The 15899-nt window shown below is 42.4% G+C and overlaps 1 protein-coding gene across 1 annotated transcript in view; it reads right to left on the bottom strand.

Annotated features, from left to right (window-relative positions):
• The window catches only part of SLC9A3 (solute carrier family 9 member A3), a 379410-nt gene that overhangs the window by 205767 nt on the left and 157744 nt on the right, over positions 1-15899 (bottom strand). The window contains exon 3 of the mRNA XM_029589922.1: positions 10730-10890. Coding sequence (XP_029445782.1) covers positions 10730-10890 — 161 coding nt within the window. The remainder of the gene's footprint in view (positions 1-10729; positions 10891-15899) is intronic.

Here is a 15899-nt window from a genome sequence, read left to right as displayed (position 1 = left end):
GCGTCTCCATTAATTTTCCCACCACCGATGTGAGGTTAAACACCCTGTAGTTTCCAGCCTCCTCTTTGCTACCACTCTTGTGAAGTGGGACCACCACAGCTCTTCTCCAATCCCACAGCACCAGTTTCCAGGGATTTATTGAAAAGGTCCTTCAGTGGATCCACCAGCATATATCTGAGCTCCCTCAGTATCCTGGGATGTACCTCATCCGACCCTATGACCTAGCTCTTCCCATACATTCTGTTCCGTAAATTGAGTTTTGTCTACCCCATCCCCATCTATGATCTTATCTATCAGCAACAGTCCTTCTCCAGGGTCTTCATTAGTGAACGCTGAACTGAAGTATTTGTTTAATATTTCTGCAATGTCTTTGTCTCACTCACACATTGTTCCTTGTCACCTTTCAATTTCACTATACTACTATGGACCTTCTTTCTTTCTCTGATATACCAGAAACATGTTTTGTCACCTTATTTTACCTCTTTGGCAATCATTTCTTCCACTTGTCCTTTTGTGTTCCTGATTTATTTCTTCATCTCCCTCAGTTTCACCAGGTATTTTTCCCTGTGTTCCTCTTTTTGGGATCCTTTATATTTCTTGAATGCTGTTCTTTTTGCCTTTATTTTTTTCAGCCACTTCCTTTGAGAACCAGATCAGTTTATTTTCCTCTTACTTTTGTTTACATTTCTAACATAGATTTGTTGACTTTCTGATAGCTCCTTTCAGTTTGGCCCACTGTTGTTCCACCTCACCCATTTTCTCACAGGCTTCCAATTCTTCCTCCAGGAAAATTCTCATTTTGACAATGTCAGTATTTGTGAAATTCAAAACTCGGGTCTTTGTCTGTCTTCTCTGTATCCTGTTTACAACATTAAACCATACCATCCATTGGTCACTGGTGCTCAGGTAGGCACCTACTCAGACATTTGAGACATTATCCCCATTTATGAGCACCAGGTCAAGTATCACACCCTCCCTTGTGGGTTCCATTACCATTTGTTTGAACAGAGCCCCTTGAAAAGCATCCACTATCTCTCTACTTCTTGTAGATTCCACAGATGGGATGATCCAATCCACAACCAGCAGATTAAAATCTCCAACTAGCAACACTTCTCCCTTCTTTCCCACCTTTGGGATGTCTTCTACAAATCTCTGTCCCGTTCTTCTGTTTGAGTCAGAAGCCTGTAGATCACATCAATGTAAATGGAAGCACCATCTTCTTTTTTTAGGAAAGCCCATAATGCTTCTTCCCTACCCCATAACCCTTGCATGTCAGTTGTTTGGATATTGTTTCTGACATAAAGTGCTACTCCTCCACCTGTTCTGTACTCTGTCCTTCCTAAACAAGTTCTCTAACATAGTAACATAATAATGATGGCAGAAAAAGACCAAAATGGTTCATCTAGTCTGTCCAGCAAGCTTCCTAAAGCAGTCACTGCTGCTCCATGCAGGTTGCCCCCATGTTTCTCTTAAGGGTAGTAACTGCCGCTCCGTGCCGGTTAAGCTTTTTTATTTATTCCCATCCTCTAGCCTTTTAGGGATCCACAGTGTTTCTTTCATGCCCCTTTGAAATACTTCACAGTTTTTGTCTTCACTACTTCCTCCGGAAGGGCATTCTAGGCATCCACCACCAGGGATGGCCATATCCCAATCATGAGTCTCAGTCTCTGTAGCAGTAATGATATCCAAATCTGCTTCCATCTTTAGAGCCTGCAGATCTGGAATTTTATTGCCCAGACTATGGGCATTGTGCTCATAGCTTTCCAGCTTCTCTCCTTGGACACCTTTTCTGCTCTACTCAGCTGATTTTTGTTAATTTCTTCACCCACTTCTTGGAGATGTTGGGGGTGAGCCATGCATTGAAATTATTTATATGGCTTAGCCTATCCTTTCCCTTTCTAGGAACAGGTAACACTTCTGAAAAGGCAATAGTCTTCACCATGTGCCTAATCTGCTTGGAAATCACTCTGTGTGGCTTGGATGTTGTTTCTAAGATAAATGATACCAGAAGTGTTCCTCTATTAATTACTACTAAGGTAGAATCTTCTAAAAAACCTGTCAGGTTTCCTGAGAAAGGAACATTACTGGCATTTCCCAGTCTTCTTGATGAAGGAAGAAAAAAGCAGGAGTTGATAGATGGAAAATTCCCTTCACTTATTTCCATCTTTTCCAAGAGAAATTTCTTTAGTGTAGGGAATTTCCCCCACTACTCTAGGGAAGTTTGTCAAACGTAAATTTAAATGTCTTGATTTATTTTCAAGAAATTCCATACGTCTGGACAACACCTCATGGTCTTTAATCGCAGCTATCTTATACTGCTGAATCTCATTGCCTTTCTCTTCCAAACCATTAACTTTCCTTTTTAGGAAATCGACTTGGTTTTGTATATCAGCAGATTTTTGGAAACATTGTACATTAGAGTGTTCCATTTTGTCATTCAAGGAATTTATAGCAGTAGCCATCCTAGCCATAAAATCCCATAAAGAGTCTAAAGTCACCTGTGCAGGCCGTGTTGGAATGGCGATTAATTCCTTTCTATTGGCACTTACTGCGATCATACCTCCTTCCAGCCTTTCACTGGTTTCTGTTGGTCTCGCAGTCCTTTGCCCTTCCACCAGACTTGATGTAGAGGGTCCCGGTGCTGTGCCATCAGGAGTCCATGAGGAGCTCTCCGGACTAGGACCGGCTTGAAACATCGCCGGTTCCACACTCCGCGTTTCCTCATCTGCCCTCTGAAAAGGCAGTTGCCTCTGCTCAGGGCTTAGAGACACCTCCCCTGCCGGCGTTAACGGCTCTCCCACGCCGTCACACACATCAGTTTCCTCGGTTCTCTGGTGAACTGTTGGCCTTATAAAGCCGGTTATCTCTGGCTGAAAACTTGTAGAGGGGGTTGTCATGGACGGGTAAGTCCGAACTCTCCCCTTCCTCTTTGCTGGCATTATTCTGGAGGAAATAGCAAAACTTTCAAGAGAGCTCCAACTTAAAGCTCAATACGTGCGGCCATCTTAACTTCTCCTCCTTGTTAGTTGAGTCATCTTTCAAACATTAAGGAGCCCTCTGCACCCCTTAGGGTGACCACTAGACCTAGGAGATGGTGGGAGCTGAATCATGGCTTCCACGATCCAGATGGTGCTGGTGCAAGGTTCACATGCTTATATCACATCTAAGCTCTGAGACAAAGTCTGTAGTAACCCATATACTTGATCAAATGCTGCGGGCCTGTTGCATGAACCTGTTCCGGTGACCAGTTCAGTTTTCTGCTCCTGCATCTGGGTGGTCAGTGCAGCAATGCCCCATCACGGAGACAAGTACACCGAGCTCATGGCCTCAGCAACCTGTTGTGAGCTATGTGAGCATGAGCTCCACTTGCCATGGCACAATTGACACAATCCTGTGGGCAGAATCCTAAGGTCTGTGTCAACGGTGGATGAACAAATCTTTGCACAGGCCAGGCTATAACAAAGTTTGGAAGGCTTGGACTATGGTCAGAACCGAACAACTGGCTAAGATTGGAGACTAGACAAGGTTGAGGGGCCAGGCAAGCTGAAGCTGAAGATGGATGTTGAGCAAGACTGAAGACTGGAGCAATGCTAAAGACAGTCTGAAACAAGCTATACAAACTTTTGCTGAAGCAATTCCTAGTTGCACAGCCAGGGTTTAAATACCTGGCCTTGTGACATCATCAGGAGGTGGCAAAAGCTTGGATTCCTATTTCAGGGCCTTCATAACTTGGCGAGCACCTTACACGCACACCTAGGAGCAGGGCTGGAGTAGTGGTGTTTCCGTGCTGCGAAGAGTGGCAATGTCTGTCTGACGGCGTTCAGGTGAGTGTGACCACTCATGGGAGCATCCTCTGGTGGTAAACGTAACACATCTAACTGGCTGTATTCAAACATATTCAAACCTGTAGTCAGATAACTTTAGGCAAGTATATTCAGCGGGACGTTTATCCCACTGAATATACAGTACAAATTATCTGCTAACTTTAACCAGATAACTTGTCCACTATCCAGCTTACTAAATATTGACCAGTAAGAAAACATGAGTTAAGCGAGCACAGCTTTCTGAATTTGGGGGGTTTATATGCACATTTTTTGTGCACCTTATTTCTTGCTGCATTGGGAGTAAGGGTTGTGCACATAACTGCAGACAAAACTGTGTGCTCTACTGAGCGCACCTTATTAAATCAGTTCCTATGAGATGCATTTTAACATGAATATGTAGTGTAAATTTTGTTTCCCTCTAAAAATCATTAGCTGCGAACTATGGGCCAGATTTTCAAAAGGTTACGCGCATAGGGCCTATTTTCAAAAGGCCCGGCGGCACGCGTAAAGCCCCAGGACAATTTCGGAGCAGCCTGGGAGGGAACAGGGGGAGGCAGCAGGGCTCGGATAGGGCTCGGCGTATACATGTAGGCCATGCATGTATGTTTTAAAATCCGGCCCAATGTGCACTATAAGAGTCCACGTACTTTGCGCCTTCAGTACTTATGCAGGTGAACAAGCAAGGGCAAAACAGTGTGTATACAGATGAAAATTCTCCTGCCTCTTGCACCTATCCCCCTACACCAGCATCCATTCTCCCTGCCTACCTCCTTCTCCCCTCTCTCACCTCCTGCTCTGCTATACATCAACTATTTGAGCAGTGGAGCTTGTCCTGTGATTGCCAACTGCTGGCAATGAATTTAACTTCAAAACCTGTGATTTGGAATTTCCTGAGGCACATCTCTCCTACATGACAAGATCACCAGCAGGAAGTGCCAGGCTATGACTTTTGAAGTTGCTCACAAGTGCCAGCAGATGAGCTTCATCAGTCAGCAGCCACAGCGGTGTAAGGTGATTGTCAAAGTTAGTGGTGCACCATAAAATCTACTAACAAAAACAAAAAAATCCACAGAAATGGTTTCTCCACCCCAAAAATGGGTGCCAGAGCCGGGAAACATCATGGCACCCATTTACTGCTTCTGTCGGGGTCCTGGTTAGATAAAGGAGCAAGAGGGATGCCCATTCACCTCCTGTCCATCCAACATTCCTTAAAATGGTGCCGGTCAACCATGAGACTGGTGTCATAGTGACATCTTAATTGCACCAGTTTCAAGGCCAGCCAGCACCATTTTGATGAACAGACATAAAAACATATGGCCATACAAAAAAATGGTACCAGCCAGTCTTGAGATCAGCGCTAGTTTGATGTCGGGCCCAGGGAAGCCTCAGGGAGACTCTGAGAAGGCCTTGGGTCAGGCCCAGTGAGACCTCGGTTTAGGCCCCTGAAAGCTCTGAGGATGCCTTGGGTTAGGCTGGAGAAGGCCTTGGGGAAGCCCTTAGGAATTCTTGGGCTGAACTCTGCCAAGATTGGTGGTGCACGGCACACCTCTTTTCTTAAATGGTGGTACCTGTGCACCACTATGCAGTATGGATAGAAAAAATCATGTCCACCACTCCTCATACTGGCTTGGGTTGTATGTGGGATTCTGTATGGCATACATAGCCCTGCACTTGCACATTTTGGCAGGAACACTGACCACAGGTTAACCCAGTTCACTCTACAATGCCGCCCCCAACTGAGCTGCTGACCCATGCAAATGCATGGTTTGCACAATACATTGCACCAGCACTGGACCTAATAAACCTTCATGAACTCTGTATCCTGTAGCAAATTTCAGCTGTCCGGCACCCACCCAGTTTCGTATAAGATCCTAAAGAGAAGACATGGGAAAGGAAAGGTATTATGGAAACATTAAATAGCTTAAATATATGAATAATGCACAGTAGGCAAGTATTTTTTGGTGAAAAGAAAGTTCAAGAAAAAGAGGGCAACATATTTATTTATTTATTTATTTATTTGCTTTTCTTTGCCGACATTCGTAAGGCACATCATGCCGGCTTACATTGAACTGAAAGGAGGAAAATACAATAAACAAAATGCCATATAGTAGTCAAAGTAAGGAGAAACTATGTACATAATATGAGGAAGTATCTGTCGGGTTTGAAAGCAGAAAAGGTAGAAAGGGCAGAAAAGGAACTTTATACATTCTATACATCATTATCTTTATCAATGGATTTCTTATGCAGAGGGAGTTCAAATATGCAAAATTCGGGGGGGATGGAGAGGGAGGAAAAGGGGATGGTAAGAGGAAAGGTCAAGGCGGAGATCTGACCAGGTGGTAAGACTACATTATATTTGTGTCCGGGTAGGCCTGCTTGAAGAGCCATGTTTTGACTCCTTTTTTGAATTTCGCAAGGGACGGCTCTATACGGAGGGAGGCGGGGAGAGAATTCCACAGGGAGGTACCAGCTATAGAAAAGGCCCTTTCTCTAGTGAGGGACAGGTGCGCTGACTTAAGAGAAGGGGTGTGTAGGGTACCTACATGAGCATTTCTTATGGGGCGGTTGGTAGTACGGAAGCGAGGCATATCTTCAAGCCAGGTGTGATTGAATTTGTGTAATGAACAGTGAAGAATAGTAAGGGTTTTGTATTGTGTGCGGAAGGAGATGGGGAGCCAGTGCAGATCCTTTAATATAGGGGTGATGTGTTCCATTTTGCGAGTATTTGTTATGACTCTGGCCATCGAGTTTTGAAGGATCTGGAGCGGCCTGATGGTGGAGGCAGGAAGGCCGAGCAGGAGGGAGTTACACTAGTCCAGTTTCACAAGCATGGTGGTCTGCACTACGGTTCGGAAGTCTTGAGTGTGAAGTAATGGTTTGAGTTTCCTGAGGACATTTAATTTGTAGAAACCTCCCTTTAGGAGGGATTTGAAGTATGGTTTGAAGTTTAGTTGATGATCTATGAGGACACCCAGGTCTCTTACTGCACGTGGTTGGTGTTATGTAGTGGTTGTGTACTCGGGTGTGTGGTGTGGGGTGCGGTCCGGATGGCTGGAGATGATGAGTAGTTCCGTTTTTGATGTGTTTAGAGCTAAATGGAGGTTGGACAGCATGGATGTAATAGATGTGAGGCAGGATTCCCAGAAGTGCATGGATTCATCAATCGATTTTTGGATCGGTATGAGAATCTGCACATCGTCTGCATATAGGAAAAATTTCAGGCCTAGGTCGGACAGTAAGCGGCAAAGTGGTAGGAGGTAAATGTTGAACAGGGTGGACGATAAGGAGGAACCTTGAGGAACACCTTGTGTGATTGGGACGTGTGAGGATTGGTGTCTGTCAGTTTTTACTATGTATTCTCTGTTGTTAAGATATGAGGAGAACCAGGAAAGGGCGGTGTCAGCAATGCCTATTTCCTCCAGACAGGTCATTAATATTTGGTGGTTAACAGTGTCGAAAGCTGCAGAGATGTCTAGGAGGGCGAGCAGGTAGGATTTTCCGTGGTCCATACCCTTGAGAATAGTATCTGTCATTGATAGTAATAGGGTTTCTGTGTTTCGGGTTTTACGGAAACCAAACTGAGAGGGGTGGAGGATATTGTAGTCTTCTAGGAAGTCGGAGAGTAGTTTGTTAATCACCCTTTCAAGAATTTTAGAAATGAAAGTCAGGTTTGAAACGGGTCTGTAATTAGCAGGTTCAGAGGGGTCAAGATTTGGTTTTTTAAGGAGGGGCCTTACTACAGCAAGTTTGAGTGTGTCTGGGATGCTACCATGAGTGATAGAGCAGTTAATGAGTTCGGCAATGGGCTTTGAGATGGTGGATGGGATGGAGAGGAGGGTTTTTGATGGGATGGTGTCTAGGATATGGGATGCTGGTTTCATCTTCTTTAGAATAGCTTCAATTTCCGTATTAGTCGTGGGGTCAAAGTTTCTGAGTTTGTTCTTGTTATCATTGCATGGATGCACGGAGGGGGTGGGCTTAGTAGGAAAGTGAGTAAGAATGTTGTCAATTTTGTTCTTGAATATTATCCTCTTTGAGTGTGGTGGTGGCGGGGTTTGTGAGGTCTATCACAAAAGCAAACAGTGCGTTTGCGTTGAATTGATAGGCATGGATTTTTTTGGCGTAGTAGTCACGTTTGGCTTGATTAATCGCTTGATGGTAGGTATGTAGGGTATTGATGTATGTGGCTCTGAGTGTGGTGGATGGTTGTTTGCGCCAAGCACGTTCTTTGGATCGTAGGTCCTGTTTTATCTTCTTTAATTCAGTAGAGTACCATGGTTTTCTTTTCTCAAATTGAGTGAGGGGAATTTCCTTGTGGATGATGGGGCAGAGTTCATTGGCAAAGGTCGTGGTGAGATTGTTCCAGGAATGAAGTGCTGTGTCTGGGTCTGTAAGGTCGAGCCTGTTGGTTATTTCTTCAAAGGCTAAGGTGATATCCTCTGTGGAGCAAGGTTTACGGAAAGATATGGTCTTACTGTGATTTTGAGGGGAGGGATGTGGGGTGCTGGTCGTGAAGCTAGCATTGATGAGGAAGTGGTCTGACTATGGAACAGGGGTGATTACAGGCGGATCGTGTATTGTTATATGTGAATTTATAAAAATGAGGTCAAGGGTGTGACCTGCTTTGTGTGTGGGTTCATTGATGACCTGGATAAAACCTAGAGCCTTGAGGGTGTCCAGCAAAATCTCACAGGCTGAGGTGGCAGAGCAGGCGTCTACGTGGAGATTGAAGTCTCCTGATATAATAGTAGGGAGGTCGGTTTTGATGTTGTCAGTGAAGTATTCAATGATAGGGGAAGGGTCGTGCTCAATTAGGCCTGGGGGGGCATAGACAAGGCAGATCTGTATTGAGTTGGATTTAAGCAGTGCTATTTCTAATTTGGGGGGGGCGTGTAGAGGTTGCAGTTTGAGGCTGAGGCTTTTCTTGGCCGCGAGGAGTAGTCCTCCACCTCTCTTCTTTGGCCTTGTTATGGAGAGGATGTCATAGGTCTTTGTTGGGAGCTGGTCTATGAAAACATGGTCTGTGTTTTTCAGCCATGATTCCGTGACTGCACATATGTCGGGATTAGCTTCAGTGAACAGGTCATATAGTACGTGGCCCTTTTTTTGAATGGATTGGGAATTGAAAAGGGTAATGGCTATTGTAGTTAGGCCCAATAGTTGTGTGAGTGGAGATATCATAATGGGCACTAGGGTTTTGTGTCAGTTGGAGAGGTGAAAATGCACTGGGAGGGGTTTACGCAGGGGTATTGTAGAAAGACACGTGTGTTTGGGGTTTACGCTTGGGTATTGTAGAAAGACACATGTGTGTTTGGATGGGGTGGGTCCGGTATCTGGGGAGGGACAGAGAGTCACTACAACACAGATGGTATTATTATCAGAGACTGGTTATTGGGGGAATCCTCCTATATTGATATTTTGGCGAAAGAACACTGGTCGCACCCTTGGATCTATGAAGGTGAAGTGGGGTAAATTAAGGAATAACATATGGGATATAAATATGTCTTCATGTAAAGGATGGTAGATGCAGGAAGCAGCCTTCCTACAGATTTGGTATAGATAAAACTGTTCCAGAATTCAGAAAGGCATGAGATAAGCACAAAAGATCCCTGATTGCAGATAAGTGAGAGTAAAGCTGGAGATAACTGAAGGTCTGTAGCGTTACAACAGTAAGGGAAAATGGAAAGAATAAATAGACTTTGTGTTCTTTGTCTGCCATCATACTCTATTTCTATCATATTCTCTTTTTTTCTCAGATTGATTTGGCTCTAAGTGTCTGTTGCTTGGTCTTTTTCAAAATTAAAATGACATTTTCCAACCTCTCTTGATTTATCTTCTGTTTCTGCTTCTTTTCTTAGTCTTCTCTGTTAGTTTTGTATCTTTCTCCTTGTTCTTTCTTTTCTTTTCAAAGTTTTCATTTTCCTGTCTTCCTCCCATTTCTTTAGCTTCCTTTTGTATCGCTTTTCTTTTTCACCATTTCTGTATCTGCCTCGATCTTCTGCCTTTTTTCCTCTTTCCCATTGTTCCAAATTCAGCCTGGTACCTTTACTAACCTATTCCACTTCCCTCTCCTTCCTCCCCCTGCTGTTTTCCCTTGTTTTGATCATTCATTTTTCTTCCTTTCCTCTCTTTACCATTCATGTACTTCCTTCTCTCACCGCTTCCTACCTGGTTTCTCTCCTGCCATTTCTTTACTTTTTTCCTTCCTCTACTGTTTTTAATCCCTATCCTCTCCCTCCTTCTCACTTTTCCTATTCTTCACCCTCTCCTAACTACTTTCTTATCTTCTTCATCCTTTCTCCTGCCCCTCCTCTCCCTCTCCAACTCGCCATTCTCTCTCTTCTTCCTCATTTCTTTCACCTTGCCTCATCCCTGCCACCAAAGCTTCTCCATGTTCCTCTTTTTGGGCATTTAGAAGGCTGGGCTATATCTAGATATAATAAGTGCTGATACTCCTATTGCTGGGTAAGGCCTGGACTCCATTGCCTCTTCGATTTCATATGTCCATCCCCAGACAAGCAGAGGTGAGGGTAAAGTGACCCTGGCTTAGCTCACTTGTGGCTCATTGTCTATAAGGATGACATGCTAAACTACAGCCAAGGTGTTGGGCTCATGTTTATTAAGGCTCACCCAATTTCAGTTAGGTGTCAAGGATAATTTGCTTCAGATTTTCTATTCTGAAAGAGTATCAAGCAAGATGAGCTGTGAAACAGTGACATAGTGCCATTGCAGTACCCTGACTTTGAATTTTGTAGAAAAGAGCATACAAATGTTCAAGCACTAAAAATTCTCTACAGGTTGCATTACACTTGAATCATAGTCACAAGCCAGCTCCCATTATGTTTTGTGATTTTCCCATCTCTGTCAAATACATGCAGACCTTTGATGGCTTTGAACTAGCTTACCACAGTGACAGCATCATTCAGCAGAGATTCCCCAAAAACAATGATAAATAGAACATCATTGACATGGACTTCTTCAAACACAGCGAGAACAGCCACAGGATCCACTGCAGCTATCAAACTTCCAAATAGGAGGAAGTCCAGCAAACTAATATTCAAATGTCCTGGGGAAAATGTAAAAAAAAAAAAATGCTTGTAAACATCACTGAAATTAATATTTTGCTTTCTTCATGGTAAACATTAACATTTCTAGAAAAGATCCTAAATTAACTCCATCAAAAGAAAATTATATAGACATCCTGTCTACTGATCTCTATCAGTAACTATAAGGAATATTCCATTGTCACGGGAGAAATAGAAAAATAGTTAATGTGGGTATGTGTAGCTCCCCCATCTGGGAGCCTAGAATGGTGTGCTCAGGAATGGTATGTTTCAAACCGGCATGCATGTACACATTTGCGCACATATGTCAGCTTGCGCTCAGCTAAGCAGGCCATTTTCTAACATACGGGATATGCAAGCATGTTATAAAATAGCCAGGCTGCATGCACATGTGCACCAAATTTTAAGTGAATGCACGCATATGTGCGCAAATCCCACTTCTATTGCGTAAATCGTGGGATTTTAAAAGGGGTGCGTGCCGACCCCATTCCTGGTTTTTCCAGTTTGCCCAGTTAAGTGATATGTCCTCCAACACCCCCCACCCCCACCCCCCGATTTGATAGCTTTCACTCTCCCAGTTAACCCCGACCCTTAAAAGCCTGCAGATCTGCTTAGTTTTCTTTAAATTTTAACTTACACGTCATCCATAGCAGAAGTAAAACTGCACGACAGGGGGTCTTGACGCGCTGGATTACATCAGAATTTACGTGCACATTTTAGGATCACGATCTGAAGTGCCCATGCCTCACCCAAACCATACCCATGCCCCCACCCCTTTTTGAAAACTGTCGAGATGTACGTGCTGAGGGAGATACGCATGTATCTTGGCGGCTTTTAAAATCTGCTTGGCGTGCACAAGCCCAACTTCTTTGTGCATCCTCTAATTAAATCGTGTGTCAGGCTTTTAAAATTCAACTCCTAGAGTATATAGACCCTTAGAGTGTGGAATTTTAGGTTGCCCTTCCAGGGACAGCATGTCCATGGCTGTTCCTTGCTTTTGTTTGTTTTTCAGGAGAAAGGTCTCTGGATTGAAACCCGGAAAAGGAGACAGAGAGCTTTCAACCTTTTGGAGGACTGTGTCTGAAACAGTGCAGACCATGTCCGGAGCCCTGAATCTGTCCTGATATAGTTTTTCCACTCCTCATCTGAATAGAGGAGTACAGGCTATGAACCAAGGAAGCTAGAGTTGAAATCCCACTACTGTTCCTTATGTTCTTAGGCAAGTCCCTTCAACCTCCATTGTCTCAGATATACATTCAGATTATGTACACTCTGGGATAAATGTGATTTAAAAAATAAATTGTGTTTTAATATACCTGAGTACTCAACAAGAGGCTCAGAGTATGTTAAATGAAGGTGTGGTATGTCTCAGTCTGAGAACGCAGGTGAAATGGAAGGAGTTCTGAAGAGGAATGGGTTTTCATCCATTCCTAGGTAAAGGCGTGAAAGTGAGAGGAGTCTGTTTGGCCTCATCACTGGGTTCATTATCATCTCAAGGAGATCAGAGAGGAAAAGGTGCTTATCAAGTGCTTTGAGTAAACAGATGGAAGAAGAACTTCAGGAGAGGTAGGAGAGATGAGGATTTTTCTGTATGAACTTTGACTAAATTGGACAATTATAACTACCCCTATCAATTGGGTGGGAATTTACAAACTTTCCCATAATTGATTGGAGAGGAAGAGAAATTGTATTTATAAATTGGAAATTATTTGAACCATCTATATAAATTTATTAGAAAGCTCACAAATATTCTTAAAGATTTGAATTTGTGATATCAGCTGTTAAAGAAATTTTATCAGTTTCACAATCAGTAAAAGTTATGTTGGAAATCATCAAATGATTCCAGCATGATTATTGCTGCTCTGATCATTAATACATTGTACAATTAACTTTAAAATGGGGATTTACTACATGCAATGCACAAGGCCTAGAAAAGAATTATTTCCCCCACTCATTGAATCATGGACACAGATAAATTAAGAACTTGGGAAGCTATAACTGTAAGAGTCTGTGTTTGAGGTTAGTTTCTGGGGCCTTTATCAAAGTCTATCAACCCAGGAGTTACAATTATATAAATCTTACATCATCAATTACACATTTTCAGTCTATCTATTCTTTATTTAGGAAAAAGTAGCAATGAAATAGAATTGTTTGAAAAGTATTGTAGCCACCAAAAAAACCCCCAATCTTTTTCACATTTGTATTTTCTATAAAATATCTATGTAGAGATCCTGTAAGATCCCTAGGTACCTACCTATGCAGGAAGTACCATTTATGTGGAGAGGAAACATAGTGGTATTGTGGGTATTTGGCTTCCCCATGTGGAAGAGAGTAATTGGTAAACAATGCCAGATCACCATCTTTGGGTGTAGATTCTCTGATTTCTTTTGCAGAGGCAGCATGTCTTGGCTGTACTCTTATTTTCCTATTGTTTAAGTTTAATGCCTCCATGGAGCTCATTATTTTTGGATGGGAGTCTCTTTCCATCCTCCCACTCCATTCTGTAGTTTTAAAATTGAGTTATTTGAGTTGGACTACCCGTTAACTAGGGACTCAGTTAAGGTATTTGCTCTGCTGATATAACATTGAAGGAAGAGGTTTTCTTCATTAGGAAGAAACCTGTGGATCATCAGTATCCAGAGGAGGGATGACTCAGCCAGCCAAAGGAGGAGAAAGAGGAGAAAGGAATTGGGATGGACCGTTTAGGTCTTCTGAATCATAGTGGAAATTGGGAGAAGAGGAGTATCAGTAGTATCGCTCTGATACCAAATGGGAAAAGAGGAAAATAACTGGTGCCATTCAGGTACTGTGAGGAAACCAAAGGTTTCAGAAAAAAAAAACTATTTGGAGAGGTAAGAGATAAATGACTGTGTATAACTGGATTCCACCTTTAATTCTGCGCCAACATTGGGAGGGAAGTACTAAACTTGCCCTGTTCCAATAAGATGGGAGGACCATCAGATTAAAGATTGAAGTAATTAGTTTTACCATCTTAAACAAGATTTGGAAGTCACAAATGTATTTAAAATTACTTGTAACATTGATAAGTGAAACAAACAGCTGTAAATATTGTTTCCATCATTTCACAACATATTAGTAAAGATATTGTTGGAAACCAAGACAGCTTCCGGTGCATAGTGACTTTAACATTTATCAGTGCTGTGATCATCAATGCTGTATACAAAGACTTTGAACTGGGACTTAAGTGTTGCAAAGCAAAGGGCCTTGAAGGTAATCTTTCCCCCCATTCAGGGAATCCTTGTAAATAACATAGTAGACTTAAAAGGGAGGTTTACCATCTGAACTGTATTTGAGAAATGGCCTCTTGTACCACTATCTGTGTACAACCATCCCAGGTGTTATAACTATTTATCAGTTTCTTGACTTTTTTTTATCTTATTCATTGATCAAATTTCCTGTTTGTCTTTACTTCATGTGGTCTGCATTTTTTATGTAATTCCCTCTTCAGGGACCTCCCAGAATTTAGAGGCACACAGTATCCCTAGGAACATTTGTCTACTAACTCTTCTTTCTCCATTCTCGATCCACTCAGTGCACTACAGGTCCTGGGGTTCTATCTGACAGGGAGGAGAATTTAACTTCCAGGGCCTTATGGTCCAAGGGGTAGCAACCATTACACAGTCTCAGCTCCTATAGGTTTAATTTCTCCACAGTAGTCAGGATGTCCTTGCTTTAGGGTACTCCTGTCTCTGATTTGATGTTCAACAAAAATTTACTGCAACCAAAAACACTTTAAATCAAATTTACAACAACATTTTCCAATTTTTCTTCTCACAAAAATAAAAACTCCAAATGTACCTCTTTTCTCAGTTCTATCAGTTGAGTCAGTGTCCCTAAGGGGCAGGTACTGGGCAAAGACCCATCCCTGCAGATGCAGGGCTAGGTAGGCTCCTATTGGGAATTTGAATATCCTTATCCCTTCCTCTCTCTTTCTGATGGTATACTTGAGCTTCAGTGCCAGGAAAAATAGTGGAAACTATTCTAAAGATTTATTTATTTATTTATTTTTTATATACCGGTGTTCCTGTAAGAAATACAAATCACATCGGTTTACATTGAAACAGAGAAAAAGGAATTCGTCCGGAGAATTCCTTTTTCTCTATTTCAAAATCAAAATCACAGAGCATATAGAAAGATATGGTTTAATGAACACAATCAGCATGGATTTACCCAAAGGAAATCTTGCTCACAATGCTTCTATATCGCTCCATGGTTGTTGCGACCGACGCTGCCCGACGTCTCCACTGCGCCCACCTTAATGATAGATTTGTTTCATCTGTCAACTGTATAACCTTAAAGAAATGTTCCTAGCACTGCTGCTTTAAGAAGTTACCTAATGATAAACCCTTGCTTACAGCAAAACATCTTACTCTGTTATTTGTTCCCCTTCTAATCTCTCCTATCTTCATTATACAATTGTAAGCTGACCAATAGTTATTAGACTTCAGAATTGTACTGATACAGATTTAGACCAGTGTTTCCCAACCTTTTCAAGCCCAAGGCACACCTACATTAACAAAAATATTGTGTGACACACCAGCCTCCACAGTGTAAGCAATCTGGACATGAAGAGGACTCATGGTCAAAAGAAGAGCTAGGGAAGCCCTTCCAAATTTTAAATAAAGGAAGGAAGAGGGCAGAGACCTACATGAACTCATCACAATAGGCCAATTACTTTTATACACAGGAGAATGCAGAAGTCGGTGTGATTTCGGCAGCTGCCTTGATTAGTTATGTTGGTTGCCACATGTGGCTACCAGAAGTCTTCCACTACTGCTGCTCCCAACACTCAGAGGAAGGACTCAGAGGAAGGTCAGGAGGGGGAAGATGAGTATTTATTTATTTATTTATTTGTTTGTTTGTTTGTTTGTTTATTTATTTATTTATTTATACAGCTTTTCTATACCGTTATAGAGGGAATATGTCTCTATCTCTACGGTTTACACATTAATACTATAAAAAGAATAAGAAGAGATTAGAATAAAATTAC

The sequence above is a fragment of the Rhinatrema bivittatum genome, chromosome 2, assembly GCF_901001135.1.
Source record: "Rhinatrema bivittatum chromosome 2, aRhiBiv1.1, whole genome shotgun sequence".
Taxonomy (NCBI): Eukaryota; Metazoa; Chordata; class Amphibia; order Gymnophiona; family Rhinatrematidae; genus Rhinatrema; species Rhinatrema bivittatum.
Note: the sequence above shows the minus strand (reverse complement) of the source record. Positions and strands in the feature narration are given on the sequence as shown.